Below are 21,923 nucleotides of genomic sequence, written 5' to 3'. Positions count from 1 at the left end.
GTATAAAAGATTTACAAAAGAGCATTTTGCATGATTAAGTTTTACTTCATTTTTTAAAATTGAATTCCAACCTTGGTAATACAAATATATTTTTCACTGTTCATATTTTTCACCTTTCGTAAATGCCCAATAAAAAAAACATAACAAGTATGTAGATGCTCCTATAGTTGAATCTAAACCACCCAGGCTATAGTTGATGGTTTAGATCAGGGGAGATTCCCAGATCGCGAGATGTGTCTAAATATAGAACTACAATATTCTGTTTTATCGTTAATGTCCTATAACATAATCTTCCTGTGCCAGAATAATGCACTTGAATGCATCAAAGCTTTGTGATTGGCCGGCGTGACTGCATGTGTTGGGGCGTGGCTGGTGGGCAGTGGGCACTATTTCGCTGACGTTGTCCGTGTCAACAGGAGTGACAGTCCGCACACACACAAGGCCGCAATTATGGCAGAAGCAAAAAAGCCCAAAATATATAATTTTCACTCCGAGTGGGAGGATGATTATTTTTGTATCTATTCCAATTCAAAGTCCATCCATCTCATCTGCAATGCGAGCGTGGCTTTATCGAAGAAGGGTAATTTAGGAGAGGCATTTCAAAACAGTGCACAAATGCTACGAGACGTACGAGACGGAATTCCCTCCTAATTCTGCCCAACGCTCCCAAAAGGGGAAGGACCTGAAAGGACAGCTAAATGCACAGCAGTCCATTTTCACCAGGCCCAACAACAAGAGCAAGGCTGCTACCATAGCATCTTATCGTGTCAGTCACGTTCTTGCGAAACACATGAAGTCTTTCAAAGACGGCAAAGTTGTGAAAGAAGCATTCCTGGAGGCTGCCGACGCGCTTTTTGGGGACAGTAAAAATAACAGTAGCATTTCAACAGGTTTTTGATATAATGAAAACTCAAGTTAGATACCGTTATTAATCAGCTGTAAGTTTTAGTTTGTTTGAACTTATTCACTATAATTATTGTACAAAATGGTATAATAATGCAAACTTAAATTGATTATAGTCTATTATTAATTCAGGTGAAGAAACTAATGTTGCTTGCATCCTATTTTAAAGGCAATTCTTTTTATACTCTACTAAAATGCAACAAAAAAAGGGTTTGATTCTATTAATTTTTGTCTTTTTTATTGCACTTTGGCAGCAGATTCCTGTGTAGCTTCAGATCTGAGTTGTCTTATTAGTAAGCCTGATTTATACTTTTGTAGCAACACTATTGTTATATAATGGCAAAGAAAGGGTTCAGAATATTTTCTTTTTTCCCTGTGTCATATGTGGCAGCACTGTTCAATGTTTCTTGAAAACATTACCCACTGTAGTATTTGACGTGTGAATAAACTCCAACTCTGTATCAACAACACTGTTGTGTAACTTCAGTTAAATACTTGTATGTGTGTAGATTAGAAAGAGGTAAGATAAAGGATCTGCAGTATTTTTATGAAGTATTAATCGTACAAAGGTCAGTTTTATACAAGTAAAAGTTTGTATTTACTTGGTAGTAGGTTGTCAGTAATGGCTACGCCTCTCTATTTGGACTGGTAGATCTCGGCAGACTGGCAACTTTAAAAGTAGCTCTTGGTTCAAAAAAGGTTGGGCACCCCTGGTTTAGATCAAAGTCGAACACCATCCCACACTGGAGTGTCCTCTTCTTTCAAACACAGCTGCTGTTTTGTTTGTTGCACATTTTAACACACATACTTTACTGATTACTCAACTAAACAATGGTTACAGTATTGTATTTACTTATTTACTTAAAGACCAAAATGTTCCTATGGAACTGTAGAATTCTTAGGCAACGCATAGCATAAAGAATAACGTTGAAGTTGGAGGCAAAAGGAAGTAGGAAGATGCCCTCAATAGACACTTCTAGTTAGATTTCCAGTAGAAAGCTTAAGTTAATGCTTGGCCTTTTCCAACGCTGGCCGCTGATGCTGTAAAGATTGATCATAAGACCCTGACCTGGCCAGTTTATGCAGGTTGGAGAAGATTCCCTCTGGGACGCTTTCTATGAGGTTATGGTCGAGGCTGAGGGTGTTAACGCTGACCAGCAGGGCGATGGTGTTCCAGGGGATGTCCACTAGGTTGTTGTAGCTTAAATCCAAATCCTCAAGTGTTTCCAAGAAGTCCTGAAGGAGGGGACAGAGGCAGAGAGTCTGAGTATAATAAAATATTCTGGAGCGCTTTTATGAATTACGGCCGCTGGTTGGCGGTAATCCAAGGTCCGATTCAAATTTAGTTGGGCTTATTATAATAACGACACACACATAACGTTTTGCAGTTGTGCAATTCAGCACTTAACAAAGTATTATTTGTACAGGTTAAGTGAGAAATAAAATTAGATAAAAGGAGTAATCAAAGGTTGGATGGATCAAGATCATTGTCATTATCAATGTTTTCCACTTAAAATATTCCCTCTAATTTCCTTTCAAGAGAAATGCCTGAAAATGCTTTAGCTCAGTTTTAGCTTGGATCAACCGGTGTAAGAAGTGTCACGCTCCTGGGTTCATGTCACGGTTGTAGTTTTGTAGGTTTGGGTGTTTTTGCTGTTTTCCATGTCATGTTTTCCTCTGGGTTATTGTCTGGTCCTTTTCCCTGTGTTTTTCCTCTTGTCATTAGTTCCCTGGTGTGTCTAGTTATCTGATTGTGTTCACCTGTGGCCCTTGTGTTTCTCCTCCCCTGCCCAGCTGTTTCTTGTCCTGTGATTACCCTTCTGTGTATTTGGTCTTGGCTCCTCCTGTGTTCAGTGTTAGTGCTTCTTTTGTGTGTGACATAGTTCACCATAGAGTGTTTGTTTGCTTAAGTCCTTGAAATAAAGGTGTTGTCAAGTGTTATCTGCGTTTGGGTCCTACCTGCTTCACTCTGCGTATCAAGAAGCATATAACATGTCACATTTTCGCTTTGTGTACTTGAGTTGTGTGCAGGTTAAAATGTTCAAACTTTAAGCAATGTATGATTTTTAATTAAAAGGTAAAAGTCTGATTTAGGAATGACTTGGACTTGATATAAAAACTCATAAACCAGTTAAAAATAATGATTTTGTTGTTTGCTTTCATCTGAAATGCACAGACACCACATATTATAGGTATACATCTCAATAATAGAAGCGTTTCAAGTTGTTAAAAAGCAGCTTTTTATTTTTTCACAGATATTTACTATATCAGAGGAATTGCCCTTCTTTCAGTCAATGTCAATAATAGAGTGACTTACCCAGTGAATGTTTAACTGTTGTTTTCAGAAAAGATTTTTTAGTGTTAATTGAGATTGTTTAAACTTTGCCCATATACAATCTAAAAACGTTTGTAGTGCACTATTTTTCTTTCTTGAATGTCTACATTTACCTTAAAAGAAGAATTTAGTATTTGTTTCACCACTGTGTGAACAAACAAACTCATTAATGATGCAGTTATAGTTTGTGGTTCAAAGCAGAGCAGCAATAGTAGTGCAATTGTTTTATAGCAGTTTAGGATAACATCTGGAGGCGTGTGGCGCAGTGGGTTAGTGCGTTGGTGATCGGATCAGGGGGATCAGGGTGATCCCCCTGGTTCAAACCCCACTGCAGTCAGCATGTTATTGTGTCCCTGATAAACTTCACCCCAAAATTGCTCCTGTGGGGATTGCCCACAGTATTGAGTATGTAAATTGCTTTGGATAAAAGCGTCTAACAAGTAGCATGTAATGTAATGTAATCTATGTGTTTATTTAAATGAAAAAAAGGAGAACCATCAGTTTCCAGATGTTTTGTTTTGGTGTCATGCATTTTGAGAGTGACATTGTTGATGAAGTACCTGAAAGGCTCCCTCAGATATGCTGTGCAGCTGGTTGTTGGCCAGGATGAGGTGCCGCAGGTTCACAAGGCCCTGAAAGTGGGAGTCATCCAGGGTGGTGAGGCGGTTGCCGTCTAGGTGGAGAGCATGGAGGTCCTGGAGGTCAGCGAAGGCATAAGACCTGATCTGACTGATGGTGTTTCTGCTCAGGGTCAGGTGGATCTAGACATGCAAAGAAACACGAGATAATTGTGTAAATTACATGACATTAAACATACTCAATCAAATAGTGGTGTGCCCCTGCAGAGGTCCAGACTCTGGCACTGGGTCCATTTCAATCAGCAGGACCCATGGAATGGAAATGTGAAATCACGTGTGTGAAGGTAGAAAATCATGCAAGTTAAACATTCTTTCCTTATCAATTAATAATGTTCACATGCCACTGTTTTATTCTGCACACTCTATTGTTTCATTGTGCTTATTTTTAATAAGTATATTTAATAGATTGTATTATTTGTCCTGCAGTTAGTTTTTCTTTATATATTTCTCTGCTTAGTATTTATGCATAAAACCTTGTGAACTGCAGTCATCTTTACTTTATAGTCCTCTTAACCAATCACTAAGCACCATCACCTGACACGCATTGCTCAACACTCGTTCACTTAAAGCTCACCTATATGCTATGTTTGAACAATATAATATAGGGCCATATCTATAAAAAACGAACTATTTCAGCCCTCAAAGTCAACTTTATTGTCAATCTCAAAATATGTGTGTACACACAGAAAGATCGAAATACTGTTTCCCACAGTCCCGAGGTAGAAAAAAACTCCCACATTAAAATGCAAGAAAACTCAATAATTTACAAAAAAACCACAAAATAACCGTTTACTTCAAGCAAGCAGGATATATAAAAAAAAAAGATGTACATAGTGCAAATGGAGGTGCAAAAATGTCCATAGCAGCGTAAAAGTGACTGGTACTGGCTTTTTTTTGTTGTCTGTGGGGGGTTGTTAAAGTCCCGTTCCAGTGGGGGCAGGGTGGAGAGGTGAGATAGAAGGGAGGGGGAGGAGAGAGTTCAGCCTCCTGACAGCCTGGTGGACGAAGCTGTTCTTTAGTCTGGTTGTGCTCGACCTCAGGCTGGCCTGTTACTAAAGTGCTGACTCTTGGTCTGTATCGCTTCAAATGTAACCCGATCTCCCCCTCCATCCTGGAGCACTGTGCTGATCAGTTGTCCCCAGTGTTCACATACATTTTCAAAAACTCCACCATCGTCCTGGTACCAAAGAAAACAAGGACCACAGGATTAAAGGACTACAGACCCGTCGCCCTGACCTCCTTGATTGTGAAGTCGTTGGAGCACCTTGTCCCACCTTAAAACCATCACTGACCCCCTCGCCTACAGAGCCAACAGGTCGGTAGATGATGCTGTCAACGTGGCTCTTCACTTCCTCCTTCAGCACCTGGACACAGCAGGTACCTACGCCAGGATCCTGTTTGTGGACTTCAGCCCCGCCTTCTACACCATTATCCCGGCTCTGCTGCAGGACAACTTATCCTAGCTGCACGTGCCCGACTCCACCTGCAGGTGGATCACTGACTTCCTGTCTGACAGGAAGCAGCACGTGAGGCTGGGCAAACACGTCTCTGACCCCAGGACCATCAGCACCGGTTCCCCTCAAGGCTGCTTTCCCCCCCCCCCTGCTCTTCTCCCTGTACACCAACAGCTGCACCTGCAGGCACCAGTATGTCAAGTTCCTGAAGTTCAGACGACACCAACCTCATCGGACTCATCTCTGATGGCGACGAGTCTGCCTACAGGTGGGAGATGGACCATCTGGTGACTTGGTGCAGGGAAAACCACTAGGAGCTTAATGCTCTTAAGACAGTTGAGATGGTTGTGGAAGAAGAACGCAGCCCCACCCGCCCCCATCACTCTGTGTGACTTCCCAGTCACTGTCTGCTGTGGAGTCTTTCTGCTTCCTGGGTAACATTGGCTCCCTCACCAAACAAGCCCAGCAGCAACAAAGTCTCACTCCCTGAACACCCAGGAGCGACGCTTGGTCAGGGTTCTATGGCATGTAGTTGTGACGTGCCGAGTCTCCTCCAGCTTCATAAACGGACGAAAAGAGCTTTCAACTATTTGCAATGTATTCCCATCGGCGGCGGTATTTGACGCTCAGGGAAGCACTGCATTGACCATGTTGGCGGCATTTAAAGGCAATGTGAGCCTCCATTTCCATTGGACAACGGAGGATTTTACACCCGGATGTAAGTTCTCTCTTTACTTTCGATTGATTTTACAGTTATATCTGCACTACTCATCAATTCAAAAACACCAGATTATCCTTGTTAATTACACAACATTGATTGGTTTAAATTGTGTAGAATGCTTTTGAATTTTTCCCCTTCGATTCGGAGAAACAAATATTTTTGCGGAGTTTAGGATGGCAGAAGACACTACACTACCCAGAATCCTCAGCTATCGTTTGGGACTACACCATGTGCTTTGCTTGACAAACCCTGTGATTAGTCCTCAAGCTCTGTGATTGGATGTTGGAGTGGCAGTGCGCAAAGTTTACACGGAGCGTCAAACAGCACTTTGAAATGGAATGAATCCCATCGACGGCACACTAACCAAAACAGGAATTGAACGTGTCCTACACCTGTGTGCTGGCCCTTATCGGGATTCTGCTGTGCCTGTTAACTGTTTTGGACTATGAGAATATTTCTAGTCATTCTGAGAAGTCTACTGGATTCAGGTCTGTTCTGCCACCCGCAGTGGGCATCCCCTGCAAAGGTTCGGATGTGTTACACAAACAATTACCGGTTGCCTTGTCACAGACAATCTGCTCGACAAAATATGTTTGTCTTTTTTGTTTTCCTGCGATGATGGTTCTTCAGGACTGCTTCTTAAGCTCAAATCACACTCTCACAGACTTTTCCGTTGATTCTAAAGTAGATGACAATGTATTTGTGTCGATTAAGAGGAAAAAATGCCAGTTTTTTTTGTTGCTATTACTGTCAGGAAATGTACAACCTAACCCTGGTCCGCCCAGTAGTAGTAGTCAGATCGCTACTCCTGCTGAATTTAAAGCTAGGTCTGGGTTGGGTTTCATCCATTTGAATGTGCGCAGTCTGTTAGGTAAACTAAATTTTGTCCGCATTTGGGCGAGCTCGACTGACGCTGACGTCATGTCCATCGACATGGCTAAATAAATCTATTTTGGCCTCTGACATTGCCTTAAATGGTTATAATGTGTATCGTTCCGACCGGCCTAACAAAGGTGGTGGCGTTGCCATTTATGTTAAGAATAAGTTCAGTGTAACCACATTAGTTTCCAAATCTATCAGTAAGCAAATCAAATGTTTAGCCTTAAATATAGAAGTGGCAAAAGGGCAACAGGTCATGGTGGTGGGCTGTTACAGACCCCCCTCAGCTGGCAAGGACTCCTTGTCTTCGCTAGCAAATCTTTTATTGCAACTAGACTACAAGGAAATAGTGCTACTTGGTGATTTTATCTGGGACTGGTTAACTGCAGTATCAGAGGATTTTAAAAATCTTTGTATCTCTTTGAATGTTACTCAGATTGCTGACAGTCCTACTCGCCCTAACATTAAGTTCCCTAATAAATCCTCCCTAATTGATCTCATTCTAACCAATGTTCCCTATAAATACTCATCTGTGGGAGTATTTGCGAATGATGTGAGTGTTCACTGTGTTGTAGCCACAATTAGGGACACTAAGGTCCAAAAGGTTAAATCTTGTATTATTATTATGAGACATAAAACATTTTGTGGAGCAGGGTTTTGTTCATGACCTGTGTGGGTTTGATTGGGGAAAAATCGATCTGTGTGCTGATGGAGAAACTCCATGGTCTTATTTGTATCTTGGTTTTATGGAGATCATTGATAGACATGCACCCCTACGTACATTTAGAGTAAAGGGACGAGACAATCCTTGGTTTTCTGCAGAACTGTCTACTTTCCTGCATGAGAGAAACAAGGCCTGGACAAAAGCTAGGAAATAAGGCTCAGAGGTAGAATGGCTGTGTTTTAGGCAGCTAAGGAATAGCTTCACTTCATATGTCAAAAGTGGTAAGTCGAAGTAATATTTGTCAGTTACCACAGAAAACCTAAATAATCCTAGTTAATGCTGGAAAGCCATAAAATCAATATCCACCGGTGAGATCCGTAATGAGCTACCTCCGTGCCTTACCACAGCATCTGGCACTATATCGGACAGGGCCACCATGTTAAATTGCTTTAATGAGCATTTTGTGTCCTGTGGCTCTCTGTTTGATTCTGTTTCTAGCTCTGCTTCTGTGAACACCCCAATCCGTGACTCTGAACAATGTGGTCTGGAAAACCCTTTCAGTTTTACTCCTTTTACTGTTAATGTTGTTCATGAAGCATTATCTAAATTAGATCCTAAGAAACCGGCCGGCCCAGACAATGTAGAACATTTATTTTTAAAGATAGCTGCAGATTGTATTGCTCCATCTCTCACTTCTCTTTTTAACCTCTCCCTCAGCACAAATGCAATTCCAAAAGTATGGAAGTCAGCTTATGTCTTGCCTTTGCTAAAAGGAGGGGAGGCAACTATTTTAAATAACTATAGGCCAATCTCTAAATTGTCAGTTCTGGCGAAGGTGCTCGAACGCCTAGTGAGTGAACAAGTAAAGGAGTTTTTATGTAAAAATGATATCCTGTCTAAACATCAGTCAGGCTTCAGAAAGCAACATAGCACCATAACTGCCACAATGAAAGTGGTAAATGACATTACAAGTATTTTAGATAATAAGCAGAGTTGTGCAGCCCTATTTATTGAACTTTCCAAAGCGTTTGATACCGTCGATCATCGCATCTTAAAGCAGAGGCTACTCAGTATTGGCATATCCAGCCATGCAGTGGGGTGGTTTGTGAACTACCACTCTGAAAGGTCCCTATATGTTCACTTTGATGGGCTGTCATCTGAGTGGTTAAACATTGCTAATGGTGTTCCTCAAGGTTCTGTTTTAGGTCCACTTTTATTCTCTATATATATCAACAGTTTACATTTTTATGCGGATGATACCGTGATGTAGTGTGCAGGTCCCTCCATTCAGGAGGCTGTTGTTGAATTGCAAGCTGTTTTTAACATTATTCAGACTCAGCTCTCTGAGCTTAAGCTTCTTTTAAATGTTGAGAAAAACCAAAGTAATGCTCTTTTCTAAAGCTAGAAAAGACTACAGACACTGATTTGGATATGTGTACTATGCAAGGACAAGTACTCGAAGTGGTTACCTGTTATAAATACCTAGGTATCTGGCTTGATGATTGTCTTACTTTTAAACTTCAGGTCATTAATCTGCTTAAAAAGCTGAGGGTTAGACTAGGCTTCTTTTCTAGAAACAAGTCCTGTTTCTCTTTTGAAGCCAGGAAAAGGCTAGTCACTGTGACCGTTTTACCTGTGCTGGACTATGGTGATTTGATCTATATGAATGCACCTGCCCATTGCCTGGAAAAATTAGATGCCGCCTATCACAGTGCTCTGAGATTTGTTACTAACCTTAAAGCACTTACTCATCACTGTACCCTGTATGCCAAGGCAGGTCTGCCTTCACTAACTGTACAGAGGCTCAGTCATTAAACTACCATCTTATATCTACTCTCTGATCTCTCGACAAATTGAATGTACTTATTGCCTGAGATCTCATGATGTGGTTATATTAAATGTGCCAAGTGCTAGGACTGTCTTAGGGAAGAAAGCTTTTAGTTGTGCAGCTCCACTAACTTGGAACAGTCTGCAAACATGTTTAAAACTGAGCACTTTGGTTCCCCTGCATCATTTTAAAACTCGGCTGGGTGACATGCTGTTTGATACTCATGGTACCTGTCACTGTAAATAGAGTTTGTAAACTGTACCCTGTATATTATGTTGTATGTCATCCTTATTGTTGTTCTGTTGTTTTTATGTTACATGTGTAACTAATGTGCTGCAGGTCACCCTTGAAAAAGAGATCTTTTGATCTCAAGGGGCTTTCACCTGGTTAAATAAAGGCTACAAACAAACAAACAAACCCCCCCCCATCCTCTTGTTATTCGTGTTTCAAGTTCGGAACCAGATTCTGCGCCAGGCGAGGGAAGCCTCTCCGCTCTTATTTATGGGAAGGAGGATCTCATTCTTCCCCGATTTCACCCCAACAGTGGCTATTAAACGGGCCACTTGCTAAAGTGAAGAAGGAGCTTAATTCCTGCCCGAACATTAAGTTTGAACTTCTCTACCTAGCGATGCAACGCATCACCCTACCCGGAGGACAGATACACAGGTTTGAAGACAGGCATTGGCGTCTGTCTTTGTTGAGAAGAACATAAAAAAGTTGTAGCACTGTTTAGCCGATATGCTAACTGGCTTTAGCCATTATTGTTAGTCATAAAGGCCACATTTCCCAGGGTGCCTTGTTCCAGTAAAGTTGTCTATGGTTTGCGGTTCTAGTCTTCTACTGTTTTGCTTTACACATCCGTTATCCATAAGGTTATACTGTTATTACTTGAAAGCACCTTTTGATATCTAAATGGTTATGATTACTGTTGCTGTGAAGGTTAAACACCACAGGTGCCACCTTTAAATTAAGTTTTTGATTGTTTGATGCTGTCTTTGTGGTGGCTGTACTCCTCCAGCCGTCTCCTTTGTGTTTGTTTGTTTCTTCTCCCCTGTCTGTGTTGTTTGTGTGGGCGTGGTGGCTGTCCCTCCTGGCTCCCGGCTCAACCTCCACTCAGCTGCTGCAATCAGCTGTGCACCCTCCCCTTCTTTTCTTGCCCTCCAACCACCATATTCCCGTATGACTAATGGTGTGACAGTTAATGTTGTGGGGAGGGTTGTGCGCATCCCGTTTGGGGGGGTGCTTCTGCTGTGGGGTGGGGGGAAGGGGTATATACAGTACGTGTGCAATTGTGTTTTTTGGGGGGTTTTGTTTTTTCAACAGTCAGATATTATATATTTTTACTTTTATTTGCAGTGCTGCTACAGAATGCCACTTTTGTCTTTATGTGACACTCCCACTTCCCATCCTAATTTAACAGTACTGTCTTTTTCTTGAAAAGAAAAACCTGAAAGTTACACATGAGTTAAATCACTCAGTGAGGTGTTCTGTCAGAGAGAGGGGTGTTTAGTTTCCAGCAGCCTGTGACTGCCAATAATAGTTTACATTTCTTCCTTACTGTAAGCAGTTATGAAATACCTGTTTGTGAAAGGTTATTTGTATTCTTTATTGTTCATATAGAAACCACTGCTTTCTGCTCACTGTTGAGTTGAATGAATGAGTGTTAAGCACATCAGGCAGCAGCTGTATGGGCATTGCACTATGGTAGTTGTTATTTGCACATTGTTAATCATGGGCAATGCATCCTTAAATTGTTTAACTGTGAGGTTTTATACAATTGTACTGTACTGTGGAGAGTTTTTTAAGGTAAAAAAGGTAAAAAATAAACAGCATGATTGGATGCTCAGTACTAGTAGAGAGAACCAAATATGTAAAGCACTTTTTTGTTAATTTATGATTTGCTGCATATAAGGAATACAGCAAAATCCTCTGTCGTACCATATCAGGGTTGCCAACTATGGGTACCTGGCTGGAGTGAGATTTTAATATCATGGGTTTGATTACACATATGCGCACTAAATGACTGCTATCGTGTCAGCAGCGGGACCTTAGCATATATATAGGTATATACAATATATACAAATACACAATATTGGACACAGACTATAAAGGGCACAAAGTTTAATTCACTAATGAAAGTCAAACACATGTTTGTTTCCACTGTTTTATTGTGTGCCTGTCGCGATAAGCAATGCATTGACTTATCGTACGATAAATAAAAATGAACTCGATAAATTGCCATTTTCATGAGGATGCTGTCATCTATCACTCTCATCGGAATTCCCAGGTTACACGTAAAACAAACACTTGCATGTCACGCGCATAGCGCGGGAAGGCCGGAGCGGAGCTTTTTTATGTAGAAGCGAAGCAATTAAGCGTGTTCCGACTTCTTCCTTTTCTTTTAATCTAAAAAGCGAACTATTCTGCTGTTTGTAATTTACCAATTGATATATCATGGTGGATATAGCGAACTGCAGTAACGTGTCCTAAAACCCGGAAGTAAACTTCTTCAGGTTCCTTCGTCAAAAACCAATGCAATTTCTCCATAGGATTTTGGAAAATAGCTCGAAATAAGGTCTGTGGTTGACACACATTTAAGAGAGGGATCACGTTTTGTTCAACCGGATAATCTCCACATGTCTACGCTACTTTTATAATTTTCAAATCATAAATCTAGTCGCCAGAAGCAAAATGCTAACGTTATGCTATAAACGAACTACAAGCGAGAACAGCAGGGTCGCACGACTCAATGTCACGCCAACTTAAGATCGTTTCAACTGACTTTTGCGCGCTTGCATATTTAACAAAGCTTTTCATTTTAGCCATACTTAATTTCACTCTGTAAGACCGAACAGTACAAGCTTCTTGAAGAATATGGGTTGTTTTAACCCAAACATTTATAACAGTTAATTCACCGCAAATGTTCTGATGACTATGAACTGATTCGTAATATTGTATATACAGTATTCATCCACTTTGGGTCATATTGGGGATTGTACTCAAATGTTCTTATAGTCCAGCAGATATGTGAAATATCTGAAAGAATTCTGCTTTTGATGATAAAAGCATGAAATTTGGCACACTGTTAGAGCATGCCCGGAGGAAGATTTTTGGCTATAGGGCCATTGCAAATTTGTTGTTATTTTACCAGTAGTTTAGGATCTAGACCACATAGGATCTTGATTCTGGCGGCTAATCCTACATTTTCAAGGATGGGGAATGTATTGGTACTATTTACAACATGCTAGAATGTAGCTAACTATATGTATCTGGTATTCAGGGAACAAAATACACAGTAAACCATTAACATATTTATTATGGTGAAGTCATACATGTTACATAATATATATGAAATATTACAGGTTTTTAACTAAATGCAGAGTTAGTTCTGAAAACACAGTCCACCACAGTGGCAAAGGGCACTGCACTGAATTGCTGCCTTGACACATTTGCAATGTTCACTGCAACCCTTTTTGCATCCACAGCGGAGGAGTTCACAACAGGCCTGGTAATGTGGTCTAGTAAACTTCCCATCCACCTGTGGCCTTCCTCTTCCACCCCCAGTCACCTGGGGATGGGAGTTCAGGGGCTGCAAACATCATCTGTCCCCAGCAGTGACTAGCTTGGAAGGCAGCTCTCTTTGTGTGCTGAATCGATGCTCACTTCTCTCCTTCCCCTCTTCTACGACCAGGCCAAATATGTGGCCATGATTCGTCATTCCATCGATGAGGTAAGTCAGGCATTAGAGATTCTGAATCCTGGTCAGATCACTCTGGATCAACCTCTATACGCTGTGGCAAAACAAACCCAGTGGAGCTGGCCAGCAACTCACAGTGAAGATCATTTTATTGTGATGTTTGTTGGGTTTCACATTGAGATGGCAGCACTCAAGGTACTTGGCGACCTCCTGGAGGGGTAGCGGGTGGACAAGAGCAGTGTCATGTTCCCAGTTCCACTTCTGGTCTATCATCCTGCAGCTGGAAATAGAGTTGATGATCTATGTGCGATCAATAAGAGAGGCCGACTTCCTACTCTACATAAATGCCTTGACCAAGATTGTGCTTGGTTCATTTCATTTCATTTCAAACCTTTATTTATGCAGGTGAATCCCATTGAGATCATTGATCTCTTTTTCAAGGGTGACCTGAAGGGTCCTTTCCCTGGGACACACCCAATATGCCGGATGAATACCAGTCCACTTACGTGACATGATTGTGCTAAAAGATAACCATCCTGATGTCCATCAACAGTTTCTGAAAGGAAACTTTGCTGTGAAGAAGACGACACGCAGCTTCTCTGCTATTGTCATTGACCAGGCCCACAAGCAGAACAATGCCTCTGTGAAAGGTGATGGTGGTGCTGTAGGCCTGACAGAGAATCCTGCAGCTCTGCGATGCTGGATGGTGTCTGGCCCCGAGATGGCATGTGTGGTTGGGGAGTTTAAGGCCTCCACTGAGAAGAGAAAGAAGACTGACACCCTGCACCATGAGCAGACCAAACATGCACAAATGGCATTTGCACAAGATGTTAAAGCACTAATTGGTGCTACATAAGACATGGGCAATCCATTCTATGAAATAAGCAGTGAATATCTTCTTGTACTGGATACTAGAGACCTTGCAGATGCAGCAGTCATTGACACTCTGAACCAGATTGAGAAACTCGGACAGGACGGGTATGACACCTACAGTGGAGGAAATAAGTATTTTATCCCTTGCCGATTTTGTAAATTCATCCACTTACAAAGAAATGAACAGTCTATAATTTTTATAGTAGGTTTATTTTAACATTGAGAGTAAGAATATCAAAAAGAAAAACCAGAAAATGAAATTATATAAAAGATAAACAATTATTTGCATTTAACTGTGGGATATAAGTATTTGATCCCCTTGCAAAAAACAAGGATTCTGGCTCCCACAGACCGGTTACATAAGTCCATTTCCTTTAGGAAAGTACCCCTCATATCAACTTATTACCTGTATAAAAGACACCAGTCCACAGAATCAATCAATCAGATTCCAACCTCTCCACCATGGGCAAGACTAAAGAGCTGTCTAAGAACCTCAGGGACAAGATTGTAGAACTGTACTTGGCTGGGGTTGGCTACAAAACCATCAGCAAGCAGCTTGGGGAGAAGGTGACAACTGTTGATGCGATTATTCGGAAATGGAAGGGGAAAAAATGAACATCAATCAACAATCAATCACCCTCGGTCTGGGAATCCACACAAGATCTCGTCCCTTGGGGTATTGATGATCATGAGAAAGGTGAGGTATCAGCCAATAACTACAATGGGGGAACTTGTTAATGATCTCAAGGCAGCTGGGACCACAGACCCAAGACAAATATTGGTAACACACTACACTATAATGGATCAAACCCTGCAGCGCCCGAAAGGTCCCCTGCTCAAGAAGAACATGAAAGCCCCTTCTGAAATTTGACAATGAATATCTGAATGATTAAGAGAAGGCTTGGTAGAAGGTGATGTGGTCAGATGACACCAAAATGGAGGTGGAAACATTATAATTCTGGGGTGTTTCTCTGCTAAGGGGACAGGACGGCTTCCCTGCATCGAGGAGAGGATGGACGGGGCCATGTACTGTAACATCTTGGCCAATAGCCTCCTTCCCTCAGCCAGGACACTGAAAAGGGTCATGGATGGGTCTTCCAGCAGGACAATACACCTGAACATACGGCCAAGGCAACACAGGAGCTGCTAAAGAAGAAGCACATTTAGGTGATGGATGGGCCTAGCCAGTCTCCAGACCTTAATCCAATAGAAAATCTGTGGCGGGAGCTGAAGTTTTGAGATGCCAAGAATCAGCCTCAACACCTTAAGGATTTGGAGAGGATCTTCAGAGAGGAGTGGACCAAAATCCTTCCTGAGATGTGCACAAACCTGGAGACCAACTACAAGAAGTGTCTGACCTCTGTGCTGTCCAACAAGGGTTTCTCCACCAAGTACTAACACATGTTTTGCAAAGGGATCAAATACTTATTTCCCACGGTTTAATGCATATCAAATTGTATCTTTTATATAATGTACATTTCTGGATTTTCTTTTTGATATTCTTACTCTCACTGATCAATTAAACCTACCATTACAATTATAGACTGTTCATTTATTTGTAAGTGGGCAAACTTACAACATCTGCAAGGGATCAAAGACTACAAACTTATTTCCTCCACTGTATGTCAGTGAGCGCCTGGTCAAACAGAAAAAGCCCATCAAAGATCCCATTAAAAGGAAAAACCTCCCTCTATTCAGCCAGCCTCGAGTCCAAGATTAGTCCAGGTCCCAACAACAGCTCTCATCTCTGAAGAATGACTGTTCTCTGTTCTCTAGGCTGTACATTGTATCTGAGATACGTGGTGGAAGTCTGGATGAGTTTTTGGGGATTAATTACGTGAAATATAATAAACTTGAAAACCAGGCATGTCCATCATCATTGTCACAAATGGGCAAACTCAGAACTGGTACCAAGTCAGACTTGGGGGGTTTTTGGAGGACCTGATTTCTTTACAAGAGAATGCATCCCACCACACAGTTAATGCCTCATCCTTGATGGGGCTACTCTTGTGAACATGCTACGACCTGGTGCTGCTAAGACGTTTTTTTATTATGCGCAGAAAGCATTCTCACCATACATCCTGTCTCAGCTGGAGCATGTCAGCAGAATTGATGTCGTGTGGGATGAATATTTCCCCGAAAGTCTGAAGGCTGAAACACGCAGCAAGAGAGGGAAGGGAGTTCATAGACGCGTTGAGCCATCCAGTGTCATTCCTGGAAACTGGCCAGAGTTTCTGCGCATTGAAGACAAGAAGGCTGAACTGTTCTTCTTCCTGGCAACCAGTGTGACAACCCTCAACACTGGCAAACAAATAATCAGTACTTGCAAGATGCACACATGATGAGGCTCATACCCGCATCCTACTGCACCTAGGAGATGCTGTGAAGGAAGGGTATAGCAAGGTGTCAATACGCACAGTGGACACGGATGTGGTAGTAGCCTACTGGCAATCACAGCAGCCCAATCGACCCAGGCCTGTCGTGAACTCCTCCTGAATGTGTCAAGGTAGCAATTCAGTACACTGCCCTTTGCCACTGTGGTGGACTGTGTTTTAAGAACTAAGTCTGCATTTAGTTGAAAACCTGTAATATTTCATATGTATTATGTAACATGTATGACTTCACCATAATAAATATGTTAATGATTTACTGTGTATTTTGTTCCCTGAATACCAGATACATATAGTTAGCTACATTCTAGCATGTTGTAAATAGTACCAATGCATTCCCCATCCTTGAAAATGTAGGATTAGCCACCAGAATCAAGATCCTAGGTGGTCTAGATCCTAAACTACTAGTAAAATAACAACCAATGGTGGCCATTTTCAAAATGGCCGCCATTGGCGCCATTGGACAAATTTGCGATGGCCCTATAGCCAAAAATCTTCCTTAGGGCATGCTCTAACAGTGTGCCAAATTTCATGCTTTTATCATCAAAAGCACAATTCTTTCACATATCTGCTGGACTATTACTGAATCTGTCTGATGTCATCACGTATGTGCTCCGCCCCAGACGTGCCTCACTGCTCTCACCATGGCTCTCACCCATGCGTTCATTTGAGTCCGCCATTAGCTCCTCTCGGATTAAATTACTCAAACTTCCAGAAGTACTTTGCCCACCGTGCTCTCGAGTCTCACTGTCGGAATTTGACCACGCTACTCTGGTAAGTTACGTCTTGCCTTTGCACAGTATTTAAATGGTGTTTTATTAATTTCTGTATCTAATGCACTTTGTGTCGCATGGTGTTTGATTTGAGCTCTTGTTAGCTAGCCTAGATGTAATATCTGCCTCACTTGAACAATTATTTAAACCTGTAAGACAGTATTTTATATTGCTTTAAGTTATACCTCAAAGTGGAACGTTTGTGTTGCAAAAGTTCTCTGGAAAATTCGAACCGCAAATGGCGGCAGTTTTTTTTCTTCCCTTTTGTTACTGCATGCATGTATGGGCATATTTTATTAACTTAGAGGCATAGAGGATTTAAGTTCATTTTATCCACTACAATTACCATAACCGTGCGTTCTGCATGTTTGTAAAAGCAAGCTAACTTGAAATACTAGACTATTCATTTTACAATGGGTTTCAAGTTAGCTTGCTTTTACAAAACATGCAGAACGCACGGTTATGGTACAACGTTAGTGGATAAAATGAATGTGGATAAAATCAACGTAAATCCTCTGCCTCTAAGTTAATAAAACATGCCCATATACCCATGCTGTAACAAAAGAAGAAAGTGTGCTGCCTGCCTCCATTTTGTGCTCGAAAATAGTGTTTCTCTGATCATTTTGTGAAAACTTTGCAACCCAGCTAACCTTCAATGTTTTTTCTCTTTAGGTGGAAACTGAAGCAACTGGCAGATAAAGGGCTTCTTCAACCTGGTATGCCTTGCAGTGAATAAACTGTAACATGCTTGGGGGGGGTGGGGGTGCTAGTGGAGCTAGCGGAGCAGCGGTGTGCGCTTACACTGTAGGTGCGCCGCGTTTGGGGGTGTGGATAACCGTTTTGCAATGGCTTGGAGATGCAAACTTTGTGCTGCTGTCTTTGATATAAGGGCACAGTTACTTGAACATTATCGCTTGAATCATAGCAACTGTTCCTCAGTAACTCCATTGCCTTCTTTCTATGATGACTGTATCTGCACATTTCAGTCAGTAAATGCATTGAAAATACATTTAACACGGTTGCATACAGTTGAGCCTAGTGAAAATCAGATGGGAAGTGTGTCATTCATCTGTCCTGTGTGTGGGTTCAAGCAAGCATTCAATGATAAAAGTCTTCTTGGTCATTTAAGGACACATTTAAAACAACATGACATACTTTTGTCCATTCAAAGATTGTCACTACCGTACTAATGTGTAATCCTCCTTCAATGCCCACAAAAGTAGGCATCATCCAGACTGTGCTTTCGCAGATTTCAAGAATGAGATTGTTTTGACAGACACTGACAGCCAACCAATGCTAAGTCAAGTAGATTCTGATAAGGGATGTACCTCTCAGACTTCTGCTGAGCTTCATGCTCCTGAGTGTAATAGTCCTGAGGAAAGAGATGATACTGGTGAATTGCGAGTTCAATTAAGAGACCATCTGGCTTCATTGTTTCTGAAAATGCAGTGTGAGATGGCTATACAGGACATAGTTGAAAACTTGACGCAAATATTTTCTTTGTCCAAACCTCTTGTGAGGGACTCTGTAATCAGGGTTTTTCAAGTGCATGATCAGTTGATCAGTGATGCCCTTCTTCATGAATTAGTAGAATCTATCATGAAAAATTATGTTTTTGTCAGTGCAACTACAGAAGGTGCAGAGCTGTCCACTACTAAGAGAAGGAAAACATTTGTAAGGAGTAACTACCCTTTGGTAATGCCAGTGCAGTATGATATGGATTCCAGTGGACACACAACAGTGTCCATCCATCCATCCATCTTCTCTCGCTTATCCGTGGTCGGGTCGCGGAGGTAGCAGTTCCAGCAGAGAGCCCCAAACTTTCTTTTCCCTGGCCACATCAACCAGCTCTGACTGGGGGATCCCAAGGCGCTCCCAGGCCAGAGAAGAGATATAATCCCTCCATCTGGTTCTAGGTCTACCCCTTGGTCTCTTCCCAGCTGGACGTGCCTGGAACACCTCCCTAGGGAGGCGCCCAGGTGGCATCCTAACTAGGTGCCCGAACCACCTCAACTGGCTCCTTTCGACGCGAAGGAGGAGCGGTTCAACTCCGAGTCCCTCCCGGATGACCGAACTTCTCACCTTATCCCTAAGGGAGACACCAGCCACCCTGCGGAGAAAACCCATCTCGGCCGCTTGTACCCGCGATCTCGTTCTTTCGGTCATGACCCATCCTTCATGACCATAGGTGAGGGTAGGAACGAAAATGGCCCGGTAGACAGAGAGCTTTGCCTTTTGGCTCAGCTCCCTTTTCGTCACAACGGTGCGGTAAAGAGACTGCAGTACCGCTCCCGCTGCTCCGATTCTCCGACCCATCTCACGCTCCATTGTTCCCTCACTCGAGAACAAGACCCCGAGATACTTGAACTCCTTCACTTGGGGTAAGGACTCATTCCCTACTTGGAGTGGACAGTCCATCGGTTTCCTGCTGAGAACCATGGCCTCAGATTTGGAGGTGCTGATCCTCATCCCAGCCGCTTCACACTCGGTTGCGAACCGATCCAGTGAGTGCTGAAGGTCGCAGACCGATGAAGCCATCAGAACCACATCATCTGCAAAAAGCAGTGGTGCAATCCTTAGTCCACCGAACTGCAGACCCCCTCCCCCACGACTACGCCTCGAAATCCGATCCATGTATATTACAAACAGGATTGGTGACAAAGCGCAGCCCTGGCGGAGGCCAACCCTCACCTGAAATGGGTCCGACTTACTGCCGAGGACCAAGACACAGCTCTCGCTTTGGGAGTACAGAGATTGGATGGCCCTGAGTAGAGACCCCCTCACCCCATACTCCCGCAGCACCTCCCACAGTGACTCCCTTGGAACCCGGTCATATGCCTTCTCCAAGTCTACAAAACACATGTAGACTGGATAAGCATACTCCCAGGCACCCTCCAGGATCCTTGCGAGAGTAAAAAGCTGATCCGTCGTTCCACGACCAGGACGGAATCCGCATTGTTCCTCCTCAATCTGAGGTTCGACAATCGGCCTGACCCTCCTTTCGAGTACCTTAGAGTAAACTTTCCCGGGGAGGCTGAGTAGTGTGATGCCTCGGTAATTGGCACACACCCTCTGATCCCCCTTTTTGAAAAGGGGAACCACCACTCCGGTCTGCCACTCCTTCGGTACTGTTTCCGACTTCCACGCAACGTTGATGAGACGTGTCAACCATGACAGTCCCTCAACACCCAGAGCCTTCAGCATTTCTGGGCGGATCTCATCCACCCCCGGGGCTTTGCCACTGTGAAGTTGTTTGACGACCTCAGTGACCTCCCCCCGGGAGATTGGTGTCGATCCCCCTTCATACTCCAGCTCTGCCTCTAACATAGAGGGCGGAGTTGTCGGGTTCAGGAGTTCCTCAAAGTGCTCCTTCCAACGCCCTAACACTCCATCAGTTGAGGTCAACAACGTCCCATCCTTACTGTACACAGCTTGGATGGTTCCCTGCTTCCCCCTCCTGAGGTGTCGGACAGTTTTCCAGAACAACTTTGGTGCCGCCCGAAAGTCTTTTTCCATGTCTTCTCCGAACTTCTCCCACACCCGCTGCTTTGCCTCAGCCACGGCTGAGGCTGCTGCCCTTCGGGCCTGTCGGTACCTTGCAACTGCCTCGGGAGTCCCCCGGGATAACAAATCCCTGAAGGCCTCCTTCTTCAGTCGGACGGCTTCCCTGACCACCGGTGTCCACCAGGAGGTTCGAGGGTTACCGCCCCTTGAGGCACCTAGGACCTTGAGACCACAGCTCCCCGCCGCGGCTTCGGCAATAGAGGCTTTGAACACCGACCACTCTGGTTCAATGTCCCCAACCTCCACAGGAATGCCCGAAAAGCTCCGCCGGAGGTGTGAGTTGAAGGCCTCCTGAACTTGGGCCTCCTCCAGACGTTCCCAGTTCACCCGAACTACACGTTTGGGCTTACCAGGTCTATCCAAAGGCTTCCCCCGCCACTCGACCCAACTCACCACCAGATGGTGATCAGTTGACAACTCCGCCCCTCTCTTTACCCGAGTGTCCAAAACATACGGCCTCAGGTCCGATGATACGATAACCAAATCGATCATGGACCTTCTGCCTAGGGTGCTCTGGTACCACGTACACTTATGAGCATCCTTATGTTCGAACATGGTGTTTGTTATGGCCAATCCATGACTAGCACAGAAGTCCAGTAACAAACCACCACTCCGGTTCAGATCAGGGGGGCCGTTCCTCCCAATCACTCCCCTCCAAGTGTCTCCATCATTGCCCACATGTGCGTTGAAGTCTCCCAGCAAGATTAAAGAGTCCCCTTCAGGAGCCCCATACAGGACTCTTTCCAGGGTCTCCAAGAAGGCTGTATACTCTGAACTGCTGTTGGGTGCATAAGCACACACAACAGTGAGAAGTTTTCCCCCCCATAACCCGCAGGAGTAGGGAGGCAACCCTCTCGTCCAACACACAACAGTGTATGTTCCAATAATACAGATGCTTCAAGCAATGTTTAAAAATACTGATCTCCTTAACAAGATCCAAGAAGCCAAACCATCACCTCCTGGAATGTATATGTCTCATGAAGATGGCACATATTTCAAAGAAAATCAGTTATTGTCAGAAGCAGGAGAGATGAAATTGTCATTGATTTTGTATGTGGATGACATTGAACTACAGATATAGCACTTCATTTCAGACTCCAGCTTACAGCTTCCTGCCTAAGACCAGTATAGAGGAATGTTAAGCCCTCCCACTAATTTCCAAGAGGGCGTTGCCAGATTTTCAATTTCAGGTTTTAACCAGGAG

General features: G+C 43.2%; 1 protein-coding gene across 1 annotated transcript in view; it reads right to left on the bottom strand.

Moving 5' to 3' along the window:
• The window catches only part of LOC307035191 (leucine-rich repeat and fibronectin type III domain-containing protein 1-like protein), a 429,933-nt gene that overhangs the window by 108,523 nt on the left and 299,487 nt on the right, over positions 1-21,923 (bottom strand). Inside the window, exons 5-6 of the mRNA XM_079674257.1 lie at positions 3,799-3,999; positions 1,973-2,139 (exon numbers count right to left, since the gene is read on the bottom strand). Of these exons, the coding sequence (XP_079530383.1) occupies positions 1,973-2,139; positions 3,799-3,999 (368 nt within the window). The remainder of the gene's footprint in view (positions 1-1,972; positions 2,140-3,798; positions 4,000-21,923) is intronic.

This window comes from Notothenia rossii (assembly GCF_949606895.1).
Source record: "Notothenia rossii genome assembly, chromosome: 4".
NCBI lineage: Eukaryota > Metazoa > Chordata > Actinopteri > Perciformes > Nototheniidae > Notothenia > Notothenia rossii.
Note: the sequence above shows the minus strand (reverse complement) of the source record. Positions and strands in the feature narration are given on the sequence as shown.